The sequence below is a fragment of the Sus scrofa genome, chromosome X, assembly GCF_054392235.1.
Source record: "Sus scrofa isolate SSC_HxYL_T2T_F1_AM1 chromosome X, Sscrofa_HxYL_maternal_Yorkshire_Landrace_v2.0, whole genome shotgun sequence".
NCBI classification, from domain to species: Eukaryota; Metazoa; Chordata; class Mammalia; order Artiodactyla; family Suidae; genus Sus; species Sus scrofa.
Window position 1 is genome coordinate 37,406,273 of NC_139401.1, and position 24,365 is coordinate 37,430,637.

At 45.9% G+C, this 24,365-nt stretch overlaps 2 protein-coding genes and 1 long non-coding RNA gene across 38 annotated transcripts in view; 2 read left to right on the plus strand and 1 right to left on the minus strand.

Moving 5' to 3' along the window:
* LOC146394545 (uncharacterized) overlaps nt 1-16,195 on the minus strand; it is a 35,555-nt gene extending 19,360 nt beyond the window's left edge. The window contains exons 1-3 of the long non-coding RNA XR_014835272.1: nt 16,007-16,195; nt 15,257-15,436; nt 3,905-4,013 (exon numbers count right to left, since the gene is read on the minus strand). This is a non-coding gene — a long non-coding RNA (uncharacterized LOC146394545). The remainder of the gene's footprint in view (nt 1-3,904; nt 4,014-15,256; nt 15,437-16,006) is intronic.
* On the plus strand, nt 1,730-7,362 carry LOC146394546 (uncharacterized). The gene is made up of 3 exons (XM_085007685.1): nt 1,730-2,642; nt 4,517-5,197; nt 5,932-7,362. The coding sequence occupies exon 3, from the start codon at nt 6,913-6,915 to the stop codon at nt 7,360-7,362; it is 450 nt and encodes a 149-aa protein (XP_084863811.1). The 5' UTR covers nt 1,730-2,642; nt 4,517-5,197; nt 5,932-6,912.
* Nucleotides 7,232-24,365, plus strand: part of SYTL5 (synaptotagmin like 5) — a 304,058-nt gene continuing 286,924 nt past the window's right edge. For 27 of the 36 annotated variants that reach the window (XM_085007654.1, XM_085007642.1, XM_085007629.1 and 24 more), the window contains exon 1: nt 7,232-7,373. The gene's annotated coding sequence lies outside the window, so the exon portion shown is untranslated. Of the gene's footprint in view, nt 7,374-7,598; nt 7,853-24,365 lie in introns of those variants that run through there. The other 9 variants (XM_085007643.1, XM_085007667.1, XM_085007648.1 and 6 more) reach the window with 5 other exon arrangements.

Genomic DNA, 24,365 nt, shown 5'->3' on the forward strand with positions numbered 1-24,365 from the left:
AATCGCCAAATGAATTGGATGAATGAAGAGAGTTCCGCATCGGAGAATAAGGAATCAGCTAAGGAGAGTTTGGTTTGCTTTGGTTTGGTTGTCGTTGTTTGCTTTTTAGGGCTGCATCCGCAGCACATGGAGGTTCCCAGGCTAGGGGTCGAATCAGAGCTACAGCTGCCAGCCTACACCACAGTCACAGCAATGCCAGATCCGAGCCGCATGTGCAACCTCCACCACAGCTCATGGCAATGCCGGATCCTTAACCCACTGAGTGAGGCCGGGGATCAAACCCGTGTCCTCATAGATCCTAGTCGGGTTCATTATCGCTGAGCCACAACAGAAACTCCCAGAACTATCCACTCTTGACGGATGCATATGAATCTTGTTGTATGAATTTTATGATTCTTCTGATTTGTAGGGGTTTCTCTGCTGTTAATGGGCACTGGGTGAAGTTAGAGGAACCCATTCCCTTGTGTTTTGGAGGTAGGTCTCCCAGGAGGGGTAAGATGATAGTCTGAGTTAACAACCCAGCCAAGACTCAGAGAGGAATCCAGTGGGAGAGCCGTGATCGGTGTCAAAGCAAGAACATGTCCTTCGACTCTAGTTTGAGGACAGCAAAGACATCCATTGTATCAGCCACAAGGAGCTGGAACAGAGAAGTGTCCTGGGACAATGGGGAAGAGCGCTGTGGTAAAAGACCTCATCCCTTTAAGTCTTTAAGCCATTTTGAGTTTATTTTTGTGTACAGTGTGTGGGGTGTGTTCTAATTTCATAGGTTTACATGCTGTTGTCCAATTTTCCCAGCACCACTTGCAAAAGAGACTTTTTTCCCATTTTACATTCCAGCCTCCTTTGCGGAAGATTAATTGACCATAGGTGTGTGGGTTTATTTCTGGCTCTCTATTCTGTTCCATCGATCCATATGCCTGTTTTTGTGCCAATACTATGTTGTTTTGATAACTGTAGCTTTGAGGTATTGTTTGAGGTCTGGGAGGGTTATGCTCCCTGCTTTGTTCTTTTTCCTCAGGATTGCTTTGGCAATTTTGGGTCTTTTATGGTTCCTTATATATTTTTACGACTATTTGTCCTAGTTCTGTGAAAAATGTTGTGCATAACTTAGTAGAGATCACATTGACTCTGTTGATTGTTTGGGTAATATGGTCATTTTAACAGTATTAATTCTTCCCAACCAAGTATATGGGGTAGCTTTCTATTTCCTTGCATCATCTATAATGTCTTTTATCAGTGTTTTATAGTCCTCAGCCTATAAGTCTTTCACCTCCTTGGTTAGTTTTATTCTTAAGTTGGAATTGTATTTTTTTCAATAAATAAATGATTAAATTATCAATAAATTATGGAGATCAGATACATTTCACGTTCAGAAAAACTGCAGATAATTTATGCAGATGCCTCACATTCAAGTGGGTGAACATAACTTCCCACCCCTTAGAAGTGTGAGTTGCGATTTTCTTCCAAAGAATACAGTATAAAAAGGGAAAAAGCCAGCAACTTTATTTTTAAAATTTTTTTTTTTAGAGCTGCACTCATGGTACATGGAGGTTCCCAAACTAGAGGTCAGATAGGAACTGTAGCTGCCAGCCTACGCCACAGCCACAGCCACAGCCACGTCAGATCCGAGCTGCATCTGTGACCTACACCACAGCTCACGGCAATGCCAGATCCTCAACCCTCTGAGCAAGGCCAGGAATCAAACCCACAATCTCATGGTTCCTAGTCAGATTCGTTTCTGCTGTGCCACAATGGGAACTCCTATTTTTTAACTTGTATTTAAAACATTAAAGTATAGTTGATTTACAATGTTCTATCAATTTCTGTTGTACAGTAAAGTGACTCAGTCATACATATACATACATTATTTTTCTTCTATTATCTTCTATCATGTTCTATCATAACTGATTGGATACAGTTCCCTGTGCTGTACAGCAAGAGCTCATTGCTTATCCATTCTAGATGTCATGGTTAGCATCTGTCTACTAACCCCAAATTCCCAGTCCATCCCACTCCCTCCCCTTCCCCCTTGGCAACCACACAGTCTGTTTCCCATGTCCGTGAGTCTAAAACCAGTAACTTTACAGTGGAGAAACCTGCCAAACACGTCCTCAGCCAGGTGATCAAGGCCAACATCAACAACAAGTCATATCGACAGTATATACAAGGGATTGAAACCCTTATATATATGATCAAGGGTATATATTAGCAAAATGGTATTATATTTTTAAAGGATCCTTCTAGCCACTGTGAGAGGATAGACTATAGGAGGCAAAGGACAGTAGTAAGGAGACCAGTTGGGCTGTTGGTAATAACACAGCAGTGATGATGGTGGTTAGACAAGTATGGTGACAGCACAGGTTGTAAGAAGTGGTTGGATTCTGGATATTGTCTTGAATGTAGAATAGGTAGTTTTTGCTAATGGATTGTATGTGGAGTGTGAGAAAGAGAGAAGTAAAACATTTTTAGCTCAAGGGTCAAGATGGATGGATTTGCCGTTCAACAAGATGAGGAAGATCTGGTGGATAGATAAAGAGTTGGATCTGGGGAGTTCCTGTTGTGATGCAGCAGAAATGAATCCAACTAGGAACCTTGAGGTTGTGGGTTTGATCTCTGGCCTCGCTCAGTGGGTTAAGGATCTGGTGTTGCCATGAGCTGTGGTGTAGGTCACAGATGTGGCTTGTATCTCATGTTGCTGTGGCTGTGATGTAGACTGGCGGCTACAGCTCTGATTAGACCCCTAGGCTGGAAACCTCCATATGCTGCAAATGCAGCCCTAAAAAGCCAAAAAAAAAAAAGGGGGGGGTTGGATTTTGTACACGGTAAGTTCCAGATTCCTATTAGCCATCCGAGTGAGGATATTAAGCAGGTTGCTGGATAAATGTCTGGGATTCAGAGGAAATATCCAGACCAGAGATAGAAACCTGGGGACTTCTCCTGTAATGTAGCAGGTTAAGGATCCAGTGTTGCCACTGTAGTGGCTCAGGTCACTGCTGTGGTGCAGGTTCGATACCTGGCCTAGGAACTTCTGCAGGCCATGGGCAAGGCCAAAGAAAGAAAGAAAGAAAAAAATAAAAGCGTCAGACTGGATTAGATCACAGTTGCTTGATAAATATTTGATAGGTAACAAATGTACACTATCTCTTTTGGTAGAACACATTTCGTATAAGAATTAGTTTATGTGCAATTGCAAATAGGGGAACAATGTCATTATAATGCAGAAGTTATGCTGGTGTAATTATAACCTTCAGCATTAGAGGAAGAAGGACTTAACTTGGCTGCTGCACAGTCAGAAGCCTTTTTAGCTTTAGTGTAAGAAGATGGAAAGTGAGTCTGCACCGAGGGCTTCCTCCCCAAGGAAGCCTGGCATGGTTCTTGCTCCAGCTAGACTGCACTTCCTCCTGTGCTTACTCTAATGGTAGCCTCATGTCTTGAAGCTCTACTTCTGTGTGCATTGTCTCAGCTCTTTCAAGTCAGAATTTCCTCTCTATTTGTTTCTTGCATTTTTAATATCTCCTGTGGCAGCCTCTGGCCATACCAAGCTGTGTGTCTGAGCTGTCCAACGTATTGCCTGAGATATTCATTTTTCCTTTTGCTAATGCTCTGCTAATAAAGTTATATAAGTTTTGAGTGATCAGCCCCTAACTCTATTTTTTCCCCCTAGAAGCCTTGTTAATTTTAGTGTGTTATTTTGCAAAATGAAGTACTTTTCAGGGAAATGTTTGTATATGTGTAGGGGACATGTTATTTTGTCCATATGTTTTCCTAGCATCTTTTTTTTTTTGAGGAATTGTACCTTCCTCATCAGGTAAGGTTATCAATCATTCACATTCCCTTGCAAAACAGAAAGACCAAGGGAGATGGGCACATGACCCAAGATAGCCAATCAGAATACACTACCTACCTGGCCCATGGCGATTGGTTCAGGAATAAACACATGACCCAAGCAGAGCAAATCCATGGAGCTATTGGAAGGAGAACACTCTCAACTCTGGAGCTGTCTTGGATACCATCTGCCAAAGGAATGACACCATCACAAGAAAAAAAGATACAAATTAAGAATCCAAAGTAAATAATTATCTTCTATGTATTTCTCCCATTATTATTTTCCAGGAAAACTCTCTGATCTTTCTTCAAGGCTCAATTCAATTGTTATCTCCTGGGGAAATGGTTCATGCCCATCTCATCTCTAACACGAAGGGTTGTGAGCCCTTCTCATTCCCACAGCACCTTATACACATCCCTCTCACAGCTTTGTTTATTGTCTGCTCCTCCCCTTCCCCCAGCCCTTGGTGGATAGCATTCCTTTTTTTTTTTTTTTTTTTTTTTTTTTTTTTTTGTCTTTTTGCCTTTTCTAGGGCCGCACCCACGGCACATGGAGGTTCCCAGGCTAGGGGTCGAATCGGAGCTGTAGCCGCCGGCCTACGCCAGAGCCACAGCAACGCGGGATCTGAGCAGTGTCTGTGACCTACACCACAGCTCATGGCAATGCCAGATCCTTAACCCACTGAGCAAGTCCAGGGATTGAACCCGCAACTTCATGGTTCCTAGTCGGATTCGTTAACCACTGAGCCACGATGGGAACTCCTAGCATTCCTTTTTTAAAATGTTTTCTTTTTTGGCAGCCCCATAGCAGATGGAGTTACTGATTAGGGATCAGATCTGAGCCGCAGTTGCAACCTATGCCACAACGGTGGCAACTCCAGATCCTTACCCTACTGTGCTGGGCCAGGGATTGAACCTGTGTCTCAGCACTCCAGAGATGCTGCCAATCCTGCTGTGCCACAGTGGGAACTCCAGGATGGCATTCTTGATGGTAGTAACTTTGCCTTATTCATCTCTATAAACCCATGACCCAACACAATGTCTAGTACATGGTGGGTGCACAGTACATGTGAGTTGAATGAATGGATGAAGGTATGATTCTAGTAATAGTCATGGTTGATCACATTGCAGGAAAAGACACATTGTCTTAGACACACACACACACACACACACAGACACATTCTAGGGGAATATAGGATTTATGATAGGTAAGAATTTCGATCCAAATACCTAATAGCTTAAAACAAAACAGCAGGGAGTTCTGTTGTGGTGCAGCGGAAATGAATCCGACTAGTATCCATGCAGGTTTGATGCAGGTTCAATCCCTGGCTTCAATCAGTGGGTTAAGGATCCGGTGTTGCCATGAGCTGTAGTGTAGGTTGCAGACGAGGCTCGGATCCCCCATTGTTGTGGCTGTGGTGTAGGCCGGCAGCTATAGCTCCTATTAGACCCCTAGCTTGGGAACTTCCATATGCTGCGGATGTGGCTCTAAAAAGACCAAAAAAAAAAAAAAAAAAGCAATTCATTGAGATGAAACCTGAAAATATGAAAGCAAGGGAGAATGCAGAGCAGAGTAGGGGAGACATGGGAAGAAGAAAAGTATGTTGGAAAAGAAACAGCACCTTATAAAAAAAAGCTTAAAATGACAGAGAAGCTGAGGGATGTTATTATTCAAGAAAGTAGCTATATATAAAGAAAAAAAGTAAAGGGAAATAGATGGGAAAAGATGGAAAGTATAGAGGTATCAGTGGAAGGCCGGAGTAGGAAGGTCCTGGATGTTAGAGCTTTGAGCTTTCAATAAAGACTTTTTTTTTTGTTTTTTTGTCTTTTTTTGCCTTTTCTAGGGCTACTCCCGCGGCATATGGAGGTTCCCAGGCTAGGGGTCTAACCAGAGCTGTAGCTGCCGGCCTACACCACAGCCACAGCAATGGGGGATTCGAGCCTCGTCTGCAACCTACACTACAGCTCACGGCAACGCTGGATCCTTAACCCACTGAGCAAGGGCAAGGATCGAACCTGCAACCTCATGGTTCCTAGTTGGATTCATTAACCACTGAGCCACGATGGGAACGCCTCAATAAAGACTTGTTTTCCACTGAGTGGCAGGCTGTGTGCTGGGTTATTGGGACCTTGAAAATGGATGTCATAGTCTTTATAATGGTAAAAAAGGTGATGGCGTGATGAGAAGGGGTGTGTGTTGGAGGGAGATGGCCCACATTTCTGAATGGGCAGCAACCTTCCATTCTTGACTCGAGGTGTAGGAAGTAAGGTGGCTGAGATGCTGTCCTCAATATGGGAAAATGCACCCCTCTTTCCCCATTTCTCCCTGACCTCTGGAATCCCTCGCCTCGCACTGGCCGAGACTAACAGACTCCTACGCTACATGTTCTTCTTCCCAGGTTTGATATGATGGAGACAGGACTGTGGTCTCCTCAGCCCCCTCTCCACAGCAGAACAGGATTACAGCTACCAGAAAAATGCCAGGCCCCAAGGCAGAATTCCCGATGCCTGTTTGCTGGGGATGTTACTTCTTCTCTAAGTCCTGGCACTCCATGGACCTTGTTTGCCCCAACATAGCTTGGGTAGGACCTCAGCTGCTCCTCCCACCCTGAGTCAGACTAGGAGGGTGCCCCCTTGGCACCAGGGTCCCATCATCCCCACCCTCTGTGGGGATCTGAGAGGGAAGAGGTTCGTAGCCCCCTCTGCGAGGAAGGGGCCTCCCAAGCAGAGAGGCGTCCTTTGTGCCTTAGCCGTGGTGGGCAGGAGGCGGTTCTCGGACAGAGACACCGCCTGTGGGAGCTGGCTGGTGGAAAGGGTGTTGGATGCATAGCCCTGGGGGCAAGGTAAGGATCAGAGGTGAGCGGAGACCTACGTAGGTAAATGGATACACCTGGGATCTTGAGGCGCCAGCTGCACTCCTTTCTGGGCTGGGTGGGTTCTGGCGCCACCGCAAGGGGGAGGGCGAGGGTGGAAGGGCAGGGGGGCCAGGCAGGGCCGGGGGGCCAGGCAGGGCCGGTCCTGTGTCCGGGAGGCGGCTGGCAGCGCCGGGGGAGGGGGGAGCGGGGGCCTCGGTGATGCGGGGTCCAGATGGCACATGGAAGGTGTGTTGCGCTCCGATGGGCAGCCAGGGGTATTGGGTCCCGCGGGGTGGGGTCGCGCGGCGGAGAGGGGAGACCCACGACGGAGGCGCGCGTCCTGCAGCTGCGGGCGGTTGTCTCGGGGCGGGCTGTGCGTGGCGCGGCTCGGGCTGGGTGGGCTCTGGCGCCGCCGCCTGGGGGCGTCGGGCAGAGGGCGCTGTGTTTAGGGGCGGCTGGCGACGCCCCCCAGCGCTCCGACCCGGTACCTGCCGGGGGCGGGCGGCGCGAGGGGCGCGCGGCGCAAGAGGCGGGCGCCGAGCGCGTGAGTCACACTCGGCTTCCCCGGGTTCGGAGCGGGACTTCGCCTCCCGCCTGGGGTCTGCGTTCGTCTCCAGCTTCGGCGACTCACCCGCGAATACCTGCCCCGTCCTGTGGCTGGCCCAGCCGCCTCTCCGTCTAGGTGAGGGCCAGGTAAGTTTTTCGTCTTTGGATGCTTGGGTGACTTGGGGGGAGGGGGGGTCTCCCCGTCTGCGTCTCGGTCTGCCTTTGCGTCCACCCTCCGGGTCTCTCCACCGGAGACGGAAAGTTAGATTTTAAAAACGCAACAGACAGGATCACATCTATGGTCAGACCCCAAACAAGCCAAACTCTGGGGCCATATTCTCAATTTCCCGGGATAGCTTCAAACGTCCGGATGCGGCGGTTATGGGGCTCGGAAGGTTCGATTTGTTTCGTGTGTTTCCCTCCTCCCCCACTTTCTTCCTGGGTGACTCTCAGAGGTCGCATTTCGAGGGCGGGGGGCAGGGGTGGCCAGAAAGCTGGAAGGCTGAGCTGCAATCCCTGGCCAGGGCGGTTTCCTCATTCTCGGCGAGGTGGCAGATGTTTTACTGGAGCTTGAGTTGGGATCTTGGAACAAGCCTCCCCAGCCCAGGACGCGCCAGAGCTGTAAGGTAACTGCAGTTGCTGCATGTCAATCTCGGCACCATTGACTGAATCAAAATGTTCCGGAGGCACAATTAATGTGAATACCACGATCCTGTTGAAACAATTCACCGAAGGACTCTGTTGAATATTTTATTTGGAATGTATTGAATTCCAGGAAAATCTTAGGAGGCTACTGCTGATCTTATTTTCTCTATTTTCTTCAGAGACGCTTCAAAACCTTTTATTTCCCTTGCAAGGAAATCCATGAGGACTGTTTCTTCCAAGGATTTAACAATGCAAAGCTACATGTTAGTTTTCCTTTCCTCTACTAGTGCGTTGGGGGGGGGGAGGTGGGGGGAAGGGGATGCTTCCGATACCTGCCCTTAGAAAAATCTAGGAGGGTGTTTCCCCCTTTCCGCCACTGTTAAGCGCAAGTGTTTCTGTGACTATTAAATAGGTACTAATTGTTGCTGTCCTTTTTTGCTTAAAAGTAGCCGAGGAAAGAACCTCCTAGAATGCGTGCATTTGTAGCTCTGGTTGACGGCTGTTTGCTTTGTCATCAATATTGTTTGGTTTGCTGCAGGGTTAACAGGTGGTCTTAATTCACAGCACAGAGCTCTTCTAGGCAAACATCCCTGCTGACAGGGGAGGAAAGTGGTACCCCCCACCCCCACCCCAAGCCATGTCTTTCTCTTGCTTTGTGGGAGCAAGATGCTTGGGGGCAGCTCTTCTGGCGGTTGATGGAGTCACCTATCATAAATTGCTCTTGCCTGAATCATCATTTGGTTTATAATCTGTGATTGTAAAAAGAGCACCGTACTTGGAGGAAAATTAATAAAACCTCAGAGGTGTAATCATTTCACAGGGAGAACTTTTTAGAGTTAGGTGGAAGCTGCCATAATCTTTTTTTGCCCAAAGCTTTTGCCAGGGAGCCCCCCAAACGGAGTTAGGTTTCCCACCTTTCTGATAACATGACTCTTCCCTGCATCTTGCGATTCTTGGTTTGTGCACCAGTTTCGCCAGTAAAATTTCTTGGAAGGGGGGGTAATGTCTTGTCTTTGTATCCTTGGAACCTATTAAATTAGGCGGAGGTCTTTTGAATGATGAATAAATCAATGAATTTGGTAGTTCAGAGTGGGCTTACCATTCCTTGACCACCACCTGGACATGCTTTTTCCTCATTCCTAGAAGACAATCTTCTAATTCAGTGATTGTCAGAGTGTGGATTCTCAGACTTCACTGTACTCTAACTACATAAGGGTTTGACATAGATGGAAAATATCGATGTATATCAAGTGTGACTTTTTGCTTGCTGCAAGTAACAGAAAAGCCAACCAAAAGTGGCTTTAACAAGTTGGAGAATGCTGACAGCAGGTGATCCCTGGAGGTGGTCCAGCGATGTCCGGGTTCTTGCCTTACTCTCGCTCATGCTTTCAGGATGGCTCTAAAGGTCCAGACAGTACATCCTTAGCCCATGTTCAGAGGCAGGTCATGGGGGTGGGGGGAGGGTAGCGAGGAATAGAATCGTTTCCCTTGTGCCGCTTTATCTTAGAAGACACCTCTGTCCCCGAAGTTCCCCAGCTGAATCTCCTTTGTATCCCATCGGCTAGAGCTGGGACTTAGTAGCAGAGGAGGCCATGCACGTGAAGATGAGGCTTTTAAGCCGCTCCAGGGGGAAGGAGGCCAGGGAGGGGGGCGTTGGAGATGACTTTCAGGAGGTAGCTCGCAAGTCGGTAGACTGTCATGGAGATGGTCCTGTTTTAACCACTGATTATATTAATGTTTGGCTCAACTAAAACATTAAACATTCATCGGTGCAGCAAAAGCACATTCAGAACAGGGTTATTTTCCCCTTAGAGTATAGTATTTTTCAGGGTGCTAGCTAATCACTTTGGTAGAGCGTGTTAACCTTTACAGACTGCAGTAGAACACATATTTTTCTTTCTCTTCTTTCTTTTTTTTTAGGGCCGGACCTGCAGCACATGGAAGTTCCCAGGCTAGGGGTCGAATTGGAGCTGCAGCCGCCGGCCTACACCACAGCCACAGCCACGCTGGATCCAAGCCGAGTCCGTGACCTACACCACAGCTCACAACAACTCCAGATCCTTAACCCACTGAGCAAGGCCAGGGATTGAACCCGTATCCTCATGGATCCTGCTTGGGTTCGTTAACCGCTGAGCCACGAAGGGAACTCCCTATATTTCTTTATATGGAAAACAATTTATATATATAGCTTGTATGGTTTCCATTATGTGAAGTGTGGGTAGAGCCTCTGGTTGCTCAAAGCATAAACATTAAGTAAATAGTTGTGCCGTGAGTAGACTGATGGGCTTGGGAGCCTCATAACTTCACAGGGACAAATGGAGAGGGTTTACTAGGAGTTAATTAGTGGCTTGGCACCTATGCCCTGAAATGCTGGTTTCCACAAACTTAGTCTTTAATTTGGATCCCAGGCGTCTGGAGAGCAACTTAACAGGAGGGTTAAGGAGAGGCGGTGGATACTGACAATTGAGGTTGACAGATTTTCTTCGGGAGCCTTCTCTATTCCTTACTGTGGAAGATTTACTACCAAAGTGTTTTAAGAGGATCCTTAGCACCAAAAATGCAAGTTGATACATGAAAAGAAGAGCGCATGTCTCGCTGCCAGCCTGGATTCTTGACTCTTTCCCAGGAGGAGTCTTGATATATTCACAGAAGGAACAGGCTTGAGGACATAATGATGGGAGCTCAGCTAAACAAGCACCAAGAGATGGAAATTCAACATTTGCGGGCCCCTGTGCCTTAGTTCTCTCGCCAGTGAGAAGACTGAAGTAGACTCTCGGTGGTTCTCAAACTGTGTTGCCTTTTCAAAATCATCCAGGGAGCTTTATAACATCCAGATTTATGGGCTGATCCCCAGACTTCTTAAATCAAAGCCTCTGGGCTTGGGACTCAGACAAGAGGATTTTAAAAACTCCCCAGACAACCCCAGTGTGCGCCTGACTTTGGGAACTGTTTCAGTTGGCTTGAGCTGCCATGACCAAGGACCACAGACTAGATGATTTCAGTGTATGTTCTCACAGTTCTGGAAGCTAGATATTCAAGATCAAGGCAGGGTTGGCATCTTCTGAAGTCTCTCTCCTTGCCTTGTACACGGCCGCCTTCTCACTGTTTTCACGTCTTTCCTCTGTGCATGTCTGCGGCCTCATCTCCTCTTAGAAGGACAGGAGTCATTTGGATCAGGACCCACCTGTAAGACTTCATTTTGCCTTAATCACCTCTTTTTTTTTTTTTTTTTAATGGCCGCATCTGTGGCATATGGAAGTTCCCGGGCTGGGGATTGAATCCAAGCTGCAGCTGTGACCTACACCACACCTGCTGCAACCCCCGATCCTTTAACCCATTGGGCTGGGCCGGGGATCAAACGCAAGCCTCCGCAGCAATGCCAGCAGCTGCAGTCAGTTACTTACCCCCTTCCACACACACACCCCATGCCACAGCAGAAACTCTTTAGTCACCTCTTTAAAGGCCCCATCTCCAAACACAGCCACATTCTGAGGTACTGGGAGTTAGGACCTAAGCCTATGAGTTGGGAGTGGGGCACAGTTCAGCCCATAACAGGAACCATTGGACAAGTATAGGCACAGCGCTTCTCCAGCTTTAATGCGCATGCCAATCACCTGAAGATCTTGTTAGACTTGCGATTCCAAGTCTGTAAGTCTGGATGGGGCCTGAGCTTCTGCAGTGGTAACAAACTTCAGCTGATGCCAATGCTGCCGGTCCACAGATAATGCTTGAGGTGGCCTGGGTCTGTCTAGATCGGTAGTTCTGAGGCTCCGGCAGGCATGGGAATCACCTGGAGAGCTTGTTCAAAACAGATTGCTAGGTCCTGGCGTCAGAATTTCTGACTCTGGGGAGGTCCCGTTGTGGCTCAGCGGTGATGAATCCGACTAGCATCCGTGAGGATGCAGGTTCGATCCCTGGCCTTGCTCCGTGGGTTAAGGATCCGGCACAGATGCAGCTCAGATCGAGCGTGGTTGTGGCGTAGGCCAGCAGCTGCAGCTCCAGTTTGACCCCTAGCCTGGAAACCTCCACATGCTGCAGGTGCAGCCCTAAAAAGAAAAAAAAAAAAAAAATTCTGACTCTGTAGGTTTGAGAGAGCGAGCCCAAGAATTTGCATTTCTAACAAGCCCCCAAGTGATGCTGCTGCTGGTCCTGGGCCCATATTTTGTGACCCACATATCTCTGACATTTCGAGCATGTGGTCTTGGGTGAGTCTAGCTCATTCCCTACACTGTTGTGAAGTTTATTCGTGGTATTGGCTATCCTGATGGCCAAGAGCGTTGCATTTCTTGCTTCGCCAAGCTGAATTACTTTTTCTCTTCAGACGACAAAGGCTGAGGAAATAGGAGAAAATGCTGCGTTGAGGTCTCTTAATCTCTCATGCAAAGGGGAGTGAATGGATACGGAGGCTATACATCAGCCCACGGAACTCTGTTTATGTTTGTTCTCTGATCACAGAGCTCAGTTGCAGCTTTTGCCCCTACACTCGCTCAAAGATGATTTTATGAGATGGGTATCTTGCTTGTCATAAGTGATTTTGGGGGGAGAGATTAACTATCCTAGAGATTGCACAGTCCTGAGGGGCATTGCAAATTTCTCAAAACACATTCATTTTAAATTCTCATGTATTTATTTAGTTTTAAATTAATTTTTTTTTTTTTTTGGCCAACCTGCAGCACATGGAGTTCCTGGGTGGGGGAATCGGATCCGAGGTGCAGTTGTGACCTACGCTGCAGTTGTGGCAAAACTGGTTCCTTTAACCCACTGTGCCAGGCTGTGGTTCAGACCTGTGTCGTGGTGCTGCAGAGATGCCGCCAATCCCATTGCACCACAGGGGGAGCTCCTTAAATTCTAATATAATCAAATGTTTATTTTTACATGAGCTACATCAAACAGCATCCGCCTCTCCAAAATGTTTGGAGGTGGGAAAGCAGTTTGCCTGCTCTTTGAGACTTAAATTCATAAAATTCACGTTCTTTGCATGTTATTACTCCCTTGCCAGAGTAAAACAAGAGACTATTTGTAAATGTGAGACTAAATGGTTTAGAAACATCCGAAATGGATGCTAGTGACCTGGGCGTAATTTCAAGAGTGTGATTGTATTTTATAAAATAGAAACCTATCAGAAAATAGCTATATATTTGTTTGTGTGTGCTGGTCACTCTACCTATAGCATCTCATTTAACTCTTGTATGTGTCAGTTATCTGCTGCCATAATGCTGCATAACAAGCAACCACAGAATATCAATAGCATATGACAATAAGGGTGTAGTATAAGGCCTGTGTCTAGGTCAGCTGGGGGTCAGTTAGACTGTTTTGCTGATCTTGGCTGGGGTTGTTCACATATCTTGGGGTTATGTGGATATTGGCTGATCAAGACTGACTTTGAATGGATTAACTGTTGTGCCTGGGCTCTGTTTCACATGTTCCTGATCCTCTGGAGGGCTATCCAGTTGTGTTTTCGAGGAAGCAGTAGAAGTGCAAAAAGAAAAGGTAGAGGAGTTCCCTGGTGGCTCAGTGGGTTAAGGATCTGTCCTTGTCATTACTGTGGCTCTGGTTACAGCTGTGGCTCAGGTTCAGTCCCCAGCCCAGGAAGTTCTGCATGCTGCAGGTGAACCTCCTGCCCCATCCCTTAAAAGAACAGATGGAAATATACAGGCCTCTTGCGGCTTAGACTTATAACTGGCATATCATCACTTCTACCTGATTGTGCTGGTCAAAGCAAGCCATACGGGTATGCCCTGAGTCGGAGTGGGAGGGCTCTACAAAGTTATATGACAAAAGGGGTAGATGTAGGGAGGGCTAAAGAATAGGGGCTATTTTTCTCGATCTAGCACAGAGGAAAGAAAAGCTCAGAGACATTAAACAACTGGTTGAGATAACATTACTTACAAAAGGTGAAGCCAAGACTCAAAAACTACTTCGATGCCAAAGTTTAACACTCTTTCCTTTATACCACATTGCTTTCCTACTTTTTTTTTATTGTGCCCTATTTGGAGAAAAACTATGTCAAGAGAAGGTATGTGATGGGAGTTCCCTGGTGGTTCAGTGGGTTAAGGATCTGGTGTTGTCACTCGCAGCTTGGGTCGCTGTTTTTTTGTTCATTTTGTCTTTTTAGGGCTGCGCCTGTGGCATATGGAGGTTCCCAGGCTAGGGGTGGAATCAGAGCTATAGCCTCTGGCCTACACCACAGCCACAGCAACGCAGAATCCCATCTGTGTCTGCGACCCACACCACAGCTCACTGCAAAGCCGGATCCTTAACCCACTGAGCAAGGCTAGGGATTGAACCTGCATCCCCATGGATACTAGGCAGTTTCATTTCCCCTGAGCCATGACAGGAACTACTTGAGTCACTATTGTGGCATGGTTTTTTTTTTATTTATTACTCAAAGAATTTTATTATATTTATAGTTTTATGACGATGATCACAACCCAATTTTATAGCATTTCCATCCCAAACCCCCAGTGCATTGTCCCTACCCCGCAACCTGTCTCATTTGGAAACCATAAGCTTTTCAAAGTCTGTGAGTCAGTATCTGTTCTGCAAAGAAGTTCATTGTATCCTTTTTTATTTTTATTTTTTATTTTATTTTATTTTTTTGTCTTTTTAGGGCCACATCTGAGGCATATGGAAGTTCCCAGGCTAGGGGTCTAATCAGAGCTGTTGCTGTCGGCCTACACCGGAGCCACAGCAGTGCGGGATCCAAGCCGAGTCTTTGACCTACACCACAGCTCACAGCAACACTGGATCCTTAACCCACTGAGCCAGGCCAGGGATCAAACCCGCAACCTCATGGTTCCTCGTTGGATTCATTTCTGCTGCGCCACGACGGGAACTCCTATATCCTTTTTTTAGATTCCACATGTAAGTGACAGCATATGATGTTGGTGTCTCACTGTCTGACTGACTTCATTTAGGCGGCATGGGTCTGATCCTTGGCCTGGGGAACTTCTGCATGCTGCCCCCCCCCCCCAAAAAAGGAGAACATACATACGTATATGTATGTACATATATATATATTTATATTTGCTCAATTTAAAGCATTTTATGTTTTAAATTTTTATTAATGTTCTCTTATGTCTCTATATGAAGCAACTAAAATAATTCCATTTTTTAAACTTCTAAGTGGATTCAACTCGTAAACCCATTAAATCTTCTAAACAAAGATACAAGCAGGTTTCATGCTGCCCTATTTACTCTGGGGCTGTCATCAAAAGACTGGAACTTGCTAAATGACTTTCCCAAAGTTAATCCAGTGTGTTGCTGATGCCCTAAGTGTGTCGAGTTTACCCTCAAGGTTTTTCCATCATTTTCCACGTTCCTGGTGAGTTTCACCAACAATCGGTGAAACCTCCCAGCACCGTCCAGGGAGAGAGGTGAGTTACCTGTGATACTTGCAGCCCGATCATCCGACCCGCCCGCCAGGTTGGATAAGCTCCGTTGTGGAGATGGACGCAGTCGTCTGTCCGAGCCTAATGCCCTTCACCCTTTGAATTGTGCAACACGTTCTGTTTCTCCTGATTTCCTGCTCAGCAATCACCCTTATGATTCTCCATGTTCGTTGCCTTCGGGGAGAGAATAACCTGGTCAGGCTGTCTGGTCTGCCTGAAAGTTATATTTCTCATTGTAAATTACTAAGCCACCACTCTGGCTTTAAAGACTCAGGAGCGCCTTGGGGGTGAGTCAGCATCCAGCACCTTCAAGCCTGATAGATGCAGAGACACTGATAAGATCCGTTATCCGAGCTTGTACTGCTCAGCGCCAGGCCTGATGCTGATGATTCACCAAAGGGAATTAAGACCAGCTAGTGTTGATTAATCATTTTCTGCCTATCAGCAACTGGGCTGTTCACATGATCTCATTTAGTCCTCATAACAACTTGGCCAGGTAGTACGTTTATTTCCGTTTGACAAAGGGAAAGACTGAAATATAGATTAAAACCTGGCCCCGCGTCACATGGCTCCTTGGGCAGAGACCTCTAGTTGCCACCCGACATCCTTTCCCGTCTTCTCCCTTTTTTAGGACCACAGCCACAGCATGTGGAGGTTCCCAGGCTAGCGGTTGAATTGGAGCTGGAGCCACTCACATACTCCACAGCTCACGGCAACACCGCACCCTTAACCCAGGGATCGAACCTGCGTCCTCATGGATACTGGTCAGATGTGCTTCTGCCGAGCCACGATGGGAACTCCCGAGGAGGGCACGTTTATGCTTCCTTTTTCCTCCAGCTGCTAGCCTGGAACGCGGTGGGATGGCCAGAGCTCGCTTGGACCGCGGAGCAACCTCTTGGATGTGCGTCAGCACGGAGGTAATTAGAACAGAACAGTAGAAGGAGGCATCTGGGCTCATGATGGCACCAAGCAGCGACTGTGCCAGCTCCATGCCAGAGATCTTTGCCTGTTTCCTGAACACAGTGTTCTCTTAGCAGAGAAGAGAGGTAGCCCTGGCTCGGGGGTAGGCAGTAGACCGTGTTTACACACTATCTGCCAAATGCCTACTATTTGAACTGTGATAGACACACATGTTTGTGCTCCATCTCTGCCACTTCCTCGCTATGCGTATCGGGCACATTTCGTGCTGCGCTGTACATCCTTTCGGCCCACCTTTTAGTCAAGCCACTGATCTCATTTCATGTGGGTGTAACCATATGGGACCTTGCCTTGGCCTCACAGTGCATGTTTCACTTTCTATCCCAGGGCTTCTTTGATGTTTTCACATGGAGGCCTGTTGGAAGTGCCTGGTACTCACATGTGTGTTACAGAATGTGAGGCCCAAGAGTCAATCCTTAACTAATATGGGTTGGGAGCCAGGGATGAACACTCCCTTCTCCCATCCTTGGCCAGATAATTCCGAACTGCATTTTTTTTTTTTTTTTTTTTTTTGTCTTTTTGCCTTTTCTAGGGCCGCTCCCACGGCATATGGAGATTCCCAGGCTAGGGGTCCAATTGGAGCTTTAGCCACCAGCCTACGCCAGAGCCACAGCAACGCAGGATCCCAGCCGCATCTGCGACCTACACCACAGCTCACGGCAACGCCAGATCTTTAACCCACTGAGCAAGGGCAGGAATCGAACCCACAACCTCATGGTTCCTAGTCAGATTTGTTACCCACTGCGCCATGACGGGAACTCCCAGAACTGCATTTTAAAATTATTTGCTTTGAACAGGTTCTCAGGAGGTCTAAGTAAGATTAAGGCCCTAGTTGCCCACAGTTATGGCCAACTCAGAAATACACTCCTGGGAATTCGCTTGTGGTACTGGAGGTTAAGGCGTGGGCACTGCAGTGGCCTGGTCGCCACTGTGGTGCAGGTTTGGTCCCTGGCCCAGAATGTCCACATGCCGCAGGTGTGGCAAAAAGAAACAAACAACCTCACTCCTATATTGATTTTTCTCTCTTTTTTGGTTCCCTTTCCTAAATTCCCTAATTCTATTTTCTGAAGTCAATTCCCCAGTTAAATTACTTGCAGGCAAACACTTGTCTCAGGCTCTGCATCTTAAGGAGAGCTCGGGTTAAGGCATTGTATAACCTTGAATTAAGCTGTCCTGATAAAACTTTGGCGCTTGCTGACACTTTTATGCCCCTTATATGGCCAAGCAGTGTGCTTTTTGCTTTTCCCCCCGATTTTTAGGGCTACACCCACGGCATATGGAGGTTCCCAGCCTACGGGTCAAATCAGAGCTGCAGCTACCGGCCTATGCCACAGCCACAGCGTTGTGGGATCCAAGCCACATCTTTGACCTGTACCACAGTTCACAGCAATGCTGGATCCTTAACCAACTGAGTGAGGCCAGGGATTGAACCCACATCCTCAGGGATTTTAGTCAGGCTTGTTACTGCTGAGCCGCAAAGGGAACTTCCCAGTGTGCTGTCTTTAGTGTACAAAGATGACGGTACAGTATGAAATCTGAGAGTACCAAGTATTGGTGTATGTACAGATCAGTGGGAATTGCTATACCTTGTTGATGGGAGTACAGATTTGATAAAGTCTTTTGGAAAATAAAACACTGACTTAGAAAGTTGCCTGTCAGTATACTCCATGATTCAGCAATTTTATTTCTAGGCATAACCCCTAGAGAAATTCCTCTGCATGTGAACCAGGAACTTGCCTTAGGAGGGTCTTTACCAACATGGTTTATAATCCCAAGATACTGGAATAACATAAATGTTCATTGATAGGAAAAGAGATAAATTAAAATTTTGATATTTATTATATGTCACAGTAGAATCAAAATGAATTGACCACTGTCATGTGCCAGAGCGTAGAATGCATATTCGAAACAAAATATGGAATGAAAAACTAAGTTACCAAAGGCTAAATGCAATTGGGCATACATATATTTTTTAATTTTTATGGCCTCCCTGTGGTATATGGAAGTTCCTGGGCCAGGGATTGAATCCGAGCTGTGGCCACATGGGATCCTTTAACCCACTGTGCCCAGCCTGGGATCGAATCCACACCTCCACAGCAATCTGAGCCATGGCTGTTGGATTCTTAACTCATGGAGCCACCGTGGGAACCCTAGTTGGGCATAATTTTTATAAAGATCAAAACCAAACAATACTAAACCATACCATGGCAGGAATGACACGTAGATGATAAACTATAAAGGTAAATTCCAGATTCAAGCTAGTGTTTTCCTGTGATGGGGAGACAGGGATGGGGTAAGGTAGGAATATACAGTAGATGCCCTGGCACAGGTAGTGCTCTAGGTGTTGAATTGGATGAGGGGTTCATTAAGGCTCATTTACTATTATTCCTTATACTTTATTTAAAAGTAATATAGGGGAGTTCCTATCTTGGCTCAGTGGTAACAAACCCAACTAGTATCCATGAGGGTGTGGGTTCGATCCCTGACACCGCTCAGTAGGTTAAGGATCTGGCATTGCCGTGAGCTGTGGTGTAGGTCACAGCTGCGGCTCGGATCCTGCATGGCTGTGGCTGTGGTGTAGGCCGGCAGCTATAGCTCTGATTCGACTCCTAGCCTGGGAGCTTCCATATGCCATGCGTGCAGCCCTAAAAAGACAAGAAAAAAAAATGATAGAGATTATCTTGTATATTTCAGATATTTTACAATAATTTTTAAAAAAGGAAACTATCACCCACCAAGATGCTGTGCTGACAGAGAGTGGCGTCGGTGAAAGCTTCTTGTAGCCCTCACTCTGAGCTAATAATGGCTCTCAGATTCAGTGCTCTTCATCACGTGATGTATTTTTTTCTCCTTTGTGTTTCCAAGTGTACTGTGATCTGTTAGAATGGCAGGGCACAAGATTGATTTTCCTTTGAGCCCTTAAGGGTTACATCGTCTAGTATATTTAGAAAAGAACAGTTTGCTGTGTCCTCTGTCCTTATGTCTACTTTTCTGTGGTTCCCATGTGTTCTGACCCTCCTCTCTGCTGTATGCCATCCAGCTCTCATTTTATGGCTGGTCCCAGTACTGGACTCAGAGGCTCCCGTCCCCTTTGTTTCTCTGGGGTATGTGTTGGGAGGTAGTTTCATGGGGCAGAGTGGTGAGGCCGATGTTTCTCTCGTTTCAAACTTTGTGCTTTCTTTGCTGGCGCTACCATACAAAGCTCTAAGCTTGTACCAGCTTTTCAACTCCAGGCCAGGATCTATAACCTTTTTTGTTCCACGGACCCTTTTTGTTCCATGGACCCTTTGATGAAGCCGAGGGCCTCCTTATCAGAATAGTGTTTTAAGTGCGTAAAATCACACACATTGGATTACAAAGGAAACAAATATTGAAATACAGTTATCAGAGTATTTAAAAAATGTGATACTGTAACATATACTTCTTATGAACTTAGGATACAGTAGGATCTAGTGACAGGCCTGATGACAACCCACATTTTAAGGTGGTAGTGAGCAGGAAGGCTATTTCATAATATCTGCAGGAACTATAATGTGATAGACTATCTGTGATTGCTGTTGGTGACCAAGCCACAGATGCTCATGCTGTTGTGGTTTGTTGCCTGCATCCCTATTTGAAAAAATAGTAAATTTCAGGTAGAGACTAGTGAACATAAGGTTGTCATTTTTTTCCCGTCGAAGTTCATGAACCCTCGAAATTCTATCTATATAACCTTGGGAATCCATGGACCCCAGCTCGAGAACGTTGCTGTAAGCAAAGCAAAAGAAATCACAACAGATGAAGGAAATATATATATATATTTTTGTCTTTAGGGCCCACCTGTGACATATGGAGGTTCCCAGGCTAGGGGTCCAATCAGAGCTGTAGCTGCCGGCCTACACCACAGCCACGGCAACACCAGATTTGAGCCGCATCTGCGACCTCTACACCACAGCTCACGGCAACACTGGATCCTTAACCCACCGAGTGAGGCCAGGGATCGAACCCATGTCCTCGTGGATGCTAGGGTTCATTAACTGCTGATCCATGATGATAACTCCTAAGGAAATAATTTAAAAGTGAATAGCCAATGTTATTTAAAGTGGAATACAGGAGAAAAGCACTTCACTCCAACTTTCGTGGGGGGCAGGGGAGGTAGAGTGCATCCCAATTCCCGCCCGGATCTCACAGACCTGCTCTTTGAAAGGACCTTACTCTTCAATGCCCTGGAGATAGATCTCCATGCTTTTTTAAAGTTCTGCCTCCTCCTCAGAGGAGTTAGTCTTACCTGCGTGGGGTTTTTTTTTTGGGGGGGGGTTGGATATTTTTAAATTTTTTGGATATTTTTGATTAATCATGTGCCAATTTCTACTGCCAGTTTCTCCTGTACAGCAAAGTGACCCAGTCATATAATACATACATACACACATACACTCATTCTTTTTCTCATATCATCCCCTGCCATGTTCTATCTTGAGATTGCATACAGTTCCCTGTGCTGTACAGCAGGACCTCATTGCTTATCCATTCTAAATGCAATAGTTTGTATCTATTAACCTCAAACTCCCAGCCCATCCCACTCCCTCCCTCCTCCCAGTTGGCAACCACAAGTCTGTTCTCCACGTCTGTGAGTCTGTTTCTGTTTTGTAGAGAGGTTCATTTGTGCCATATGTTAGATTCCACATATAAGTGGTATCATATGGTATTTGTCTTTCTCTTTCTGACTTAATTCACTTAGTATGAGAATCGCTAGTTGCATCCATGTTGCTGCAAATGGCATTATTTCGTTCTTTTTTTATGGCTGGGTAGTATTCCATTGTATATCTGTACCACATCTTCTTAATCCATTCATCTGTTGATGGACATTTAGGTTGTTTCCATGTCTTGGCTATTGTGAATAGTGCTGCTATGAACATACAAGTGCATATATCTTTTTGAATGAATGTTTTGTTCAGATAGATGCCCGGGAGTGGGATTGCTGGATCATACGTTAGTTGTATGTATAGTTTTCTAAGGTACCTCCATACTGTTTTCCATAGTGGTTGTACCAATTTACATTCCCACCAACAGTGTAGGAGGGTTGGTCTTATCTTTGGCTTCACCTGTGTCTCTTCTTCACTCTCTTTTTTCCCCACTAAAGCTTGTCCACCTTTGCATAATAACTCACTAGTGACTCCCCCACAACAATGCTGGGTGAGCTTTGAAGGGCTTTCCCTTACGGTGAGTTGTGAACACAAGCACGTGCACCCCCTCCTAACTCTCCAGTAAAAGCACTTATGCCCAGAAGTAGTGCAGTCTTCAAAGAGAAGCACGTCCCTGACTACCTCATAAATTAAAAGGCTTCTCAAGTGCAGAGGGCAGCTTGCACTATGATTATTAGGCATCTACGATTATTATGCAGGTCGAGGAGAATTCCTCATTCAGCCCACTCTCCTTTCAGAGGGGCTCAGGACTGGGCCCTAGACCTTTCAATGTCTGTTCTCTTGAGCTTCACAAAAACCTGGCTCCCGTGTGAATTTCTGTTTGGCTGAGCCTGCTTGGGTGCTTAGGTAGTGTCATTGATATCCTCCACGATACCTGTTGATTGATTATTTTAACGATTTTTCTAAAATCAGTAATAATTTTTTTTTACCATTTTTGAAATTGAAGTATAGTTCTTGTACAACGTTGTGTTAGTTTCAGGTGTACAGCAAAGTGATTCAGTTAGACATATGTATTATACATATAATACACATATGTATTTTTCAGATTCTTTTCCATTATACGTTATTATAAGATATTAATCTAGTTCCCTGTGGTATACAGTAGGTCCTTGTTTATCTATTTTATATCTAGTAGTGTGTGTGTATGGTAATGATTTTTAATATATTTTGGGGGAGAGTTTTGATTGGCAGAAAAATTGTAAAGCTAGTTCCGAGTTCCCGTACACCTGCATCCAATTTCTACTCTTATTACTGTTATTATTATGGTATATTTGTTACAGTAAATGAACCAGTACTGGAATGTTACATTAACTAAAGTCCATATTTTATTCGGATTTCCTTAATTTTTACCTAATGTCCTTTTACTGTTCCAGGATCCCCCCCAGGATCCCACATTCCATTTAGTTGTCATGTCTCTTTAGGCTCCTCTTGACTGTGGCTATTTCTCAGACTTCTCCTTGCTTATGATGGTCTTAACAATTTTGAGGCATTCTGGGCAGGTGTTTGTATACAAGATTCCTCAGGTGGGATTTGTCTGATATTTTTCTCATGAGTAAACTGGGATTAAGCGTTTTGGAGATGAAGACGGTAGAGGTGAAATACTATTCACCACATCATACCAAGAGGACATACTGTCAACATGACTTAGCGCTCTTGACATTGACCTTGATCACCTGGCTAAGGAGTGTCTGTCAGGTTTCTCCACTGGAAAGTTACTCTTTCCCCCCCTTTGCCATCCTGTCGTCTTTGGAAGGAAGTGGCTCTGTGCAGCCCATGCTTAAGGTGTGAGGAGTTAGGCTCCATCTCTTTGAGGGTGGGTAAAACCAATGGTTACCCATGGATTTCGTTTCAGTATTTGTCCATCTTTTCTTTTGGGGGTCCAATTTTTGGTTTCATTTCCAACCAAAAGAATAATTCAGTAATGTGGTAAATAAAATTCAACCATCAAAGGGCACATAGTGAAAATGAGGACTATTTTCCATTCCATCATCTTTGTATCTTCTTCAGATGCATCTCCTGTTAACTACTGGTATTTTTTCCAGACATTTTCAGTGCATATATTAGCATATATCTACCATTCAGCTCCTTTAGACTGAGGCACAAGGTCAAGAGAGGGGTAGCAGGGTAATGAAAGAGGAATAAGAAAGGGAAGGACAAGAGCTGACCCAAGGTAATTAGGTCGGTCATAGAATTAGTAACTCAGTCACTGTATTTGTTTGGAAGACAATTTGCTTTTCCCAGGTTTTTTTCTGGTGGAGTTTTACCACGTTTGTGTATTTTAACCACTTATTACCAAGCAGTGTGGCTGTATTAGTCAAGTGTCTTACTTGAAAACAATTAAATCCTCTCTGCCTAGTTTAAGCAGAAGAATTTGTTTAAGGTATGAGGTGGGGTGGTGTTTCTGGCCCCAGTTCTCCCCACCTCTACCCAGGCCTTTTGGACATGTGACTTTGTTGTTTTGCTCACCTAAGGAGACTGCTTCTCTGTGCCTTGAATCTGAGGTTGACCCTGTAACTTGCTTTGACCGATGACATGTTAGTAGATACGATGCATGTGGAGGCTTGAAAAGCATTTGCACATTGATACTTTTGTCCTGGCTCCTCTGTCATCAGTAAGAGAACATGCCAAGTGTTGCCTCCTGGAGGATGCCAGACGTGTGATGCAGAGCCAAGTCCTTCCAGTTGTCCCAGTTAAAGCTATCCTAGATTGGCTCTCAGCCTGTTGAGCCCCAGACAAGTGGGCAAGCTAAAGTGCAGCTGACCACAAGATACACGAGCCAGCCCAGTCTAGCCCATCTGAACCCCGCAGATGCATGAGCTAAATAAATGCTTGTTTTTGTATGTCACTGAAATTTTTGGTGTTGCTGTGCAGCATTATTGTGGCAGCAAATTCCTGGGGGGCTGGAGGAGCTGGTTTGGATGTTACTCGGCCAGGAGAACTGCCAACAATACCAAGGATGTTTTTAGCAGAAATGTCACTCCTGCTGTCTTGCAGTGTTCACCTGGAGAATAGGAAGTCCCTTCTCCAGTGTTCTTTGGAGGGCCAAACGCCTCTAACCCATTGCTTTCAAGAATCACTGCTGTCCCTCATGGTGTTTACTTCCTCATCCTGGTCCTCCTGTGGATCCATCTGATGGGTGGGATTCCCACCCAGAACCCTAGCTGCAAGGGAGTCTGGAAAACGGGTCTTCATTTTCTAGCCTCTGCAATGTGAGAAGACCTGCTTGAAGGGGTTTGGGATAAGTGTGGATGAGTCACTCTCCAGTATCTGCCACAGAGGCATAGAGAAAAGAACTCACCATCCTGATCCCTTGATTGTCGGCCATCACCGCTTAGGGGCAAAGTTTGACACTCCCAAGGGGAGGAGCCCTAGCTAGATGCTTCAGATGCTCTGCACTAGACTTGCTATGTCAGTCTTGGCTCCCAGAAAACACCTGGTTCTGA

Coding starts and splice junctions, on each gene's coding strand:
- LOC146394546 (XM_085007685.1), top strand. CDS start 6,913: ATGGCACATGGAAGGTGTGTTGCGCTCCGATGGGCAGCCAGGGGTATT.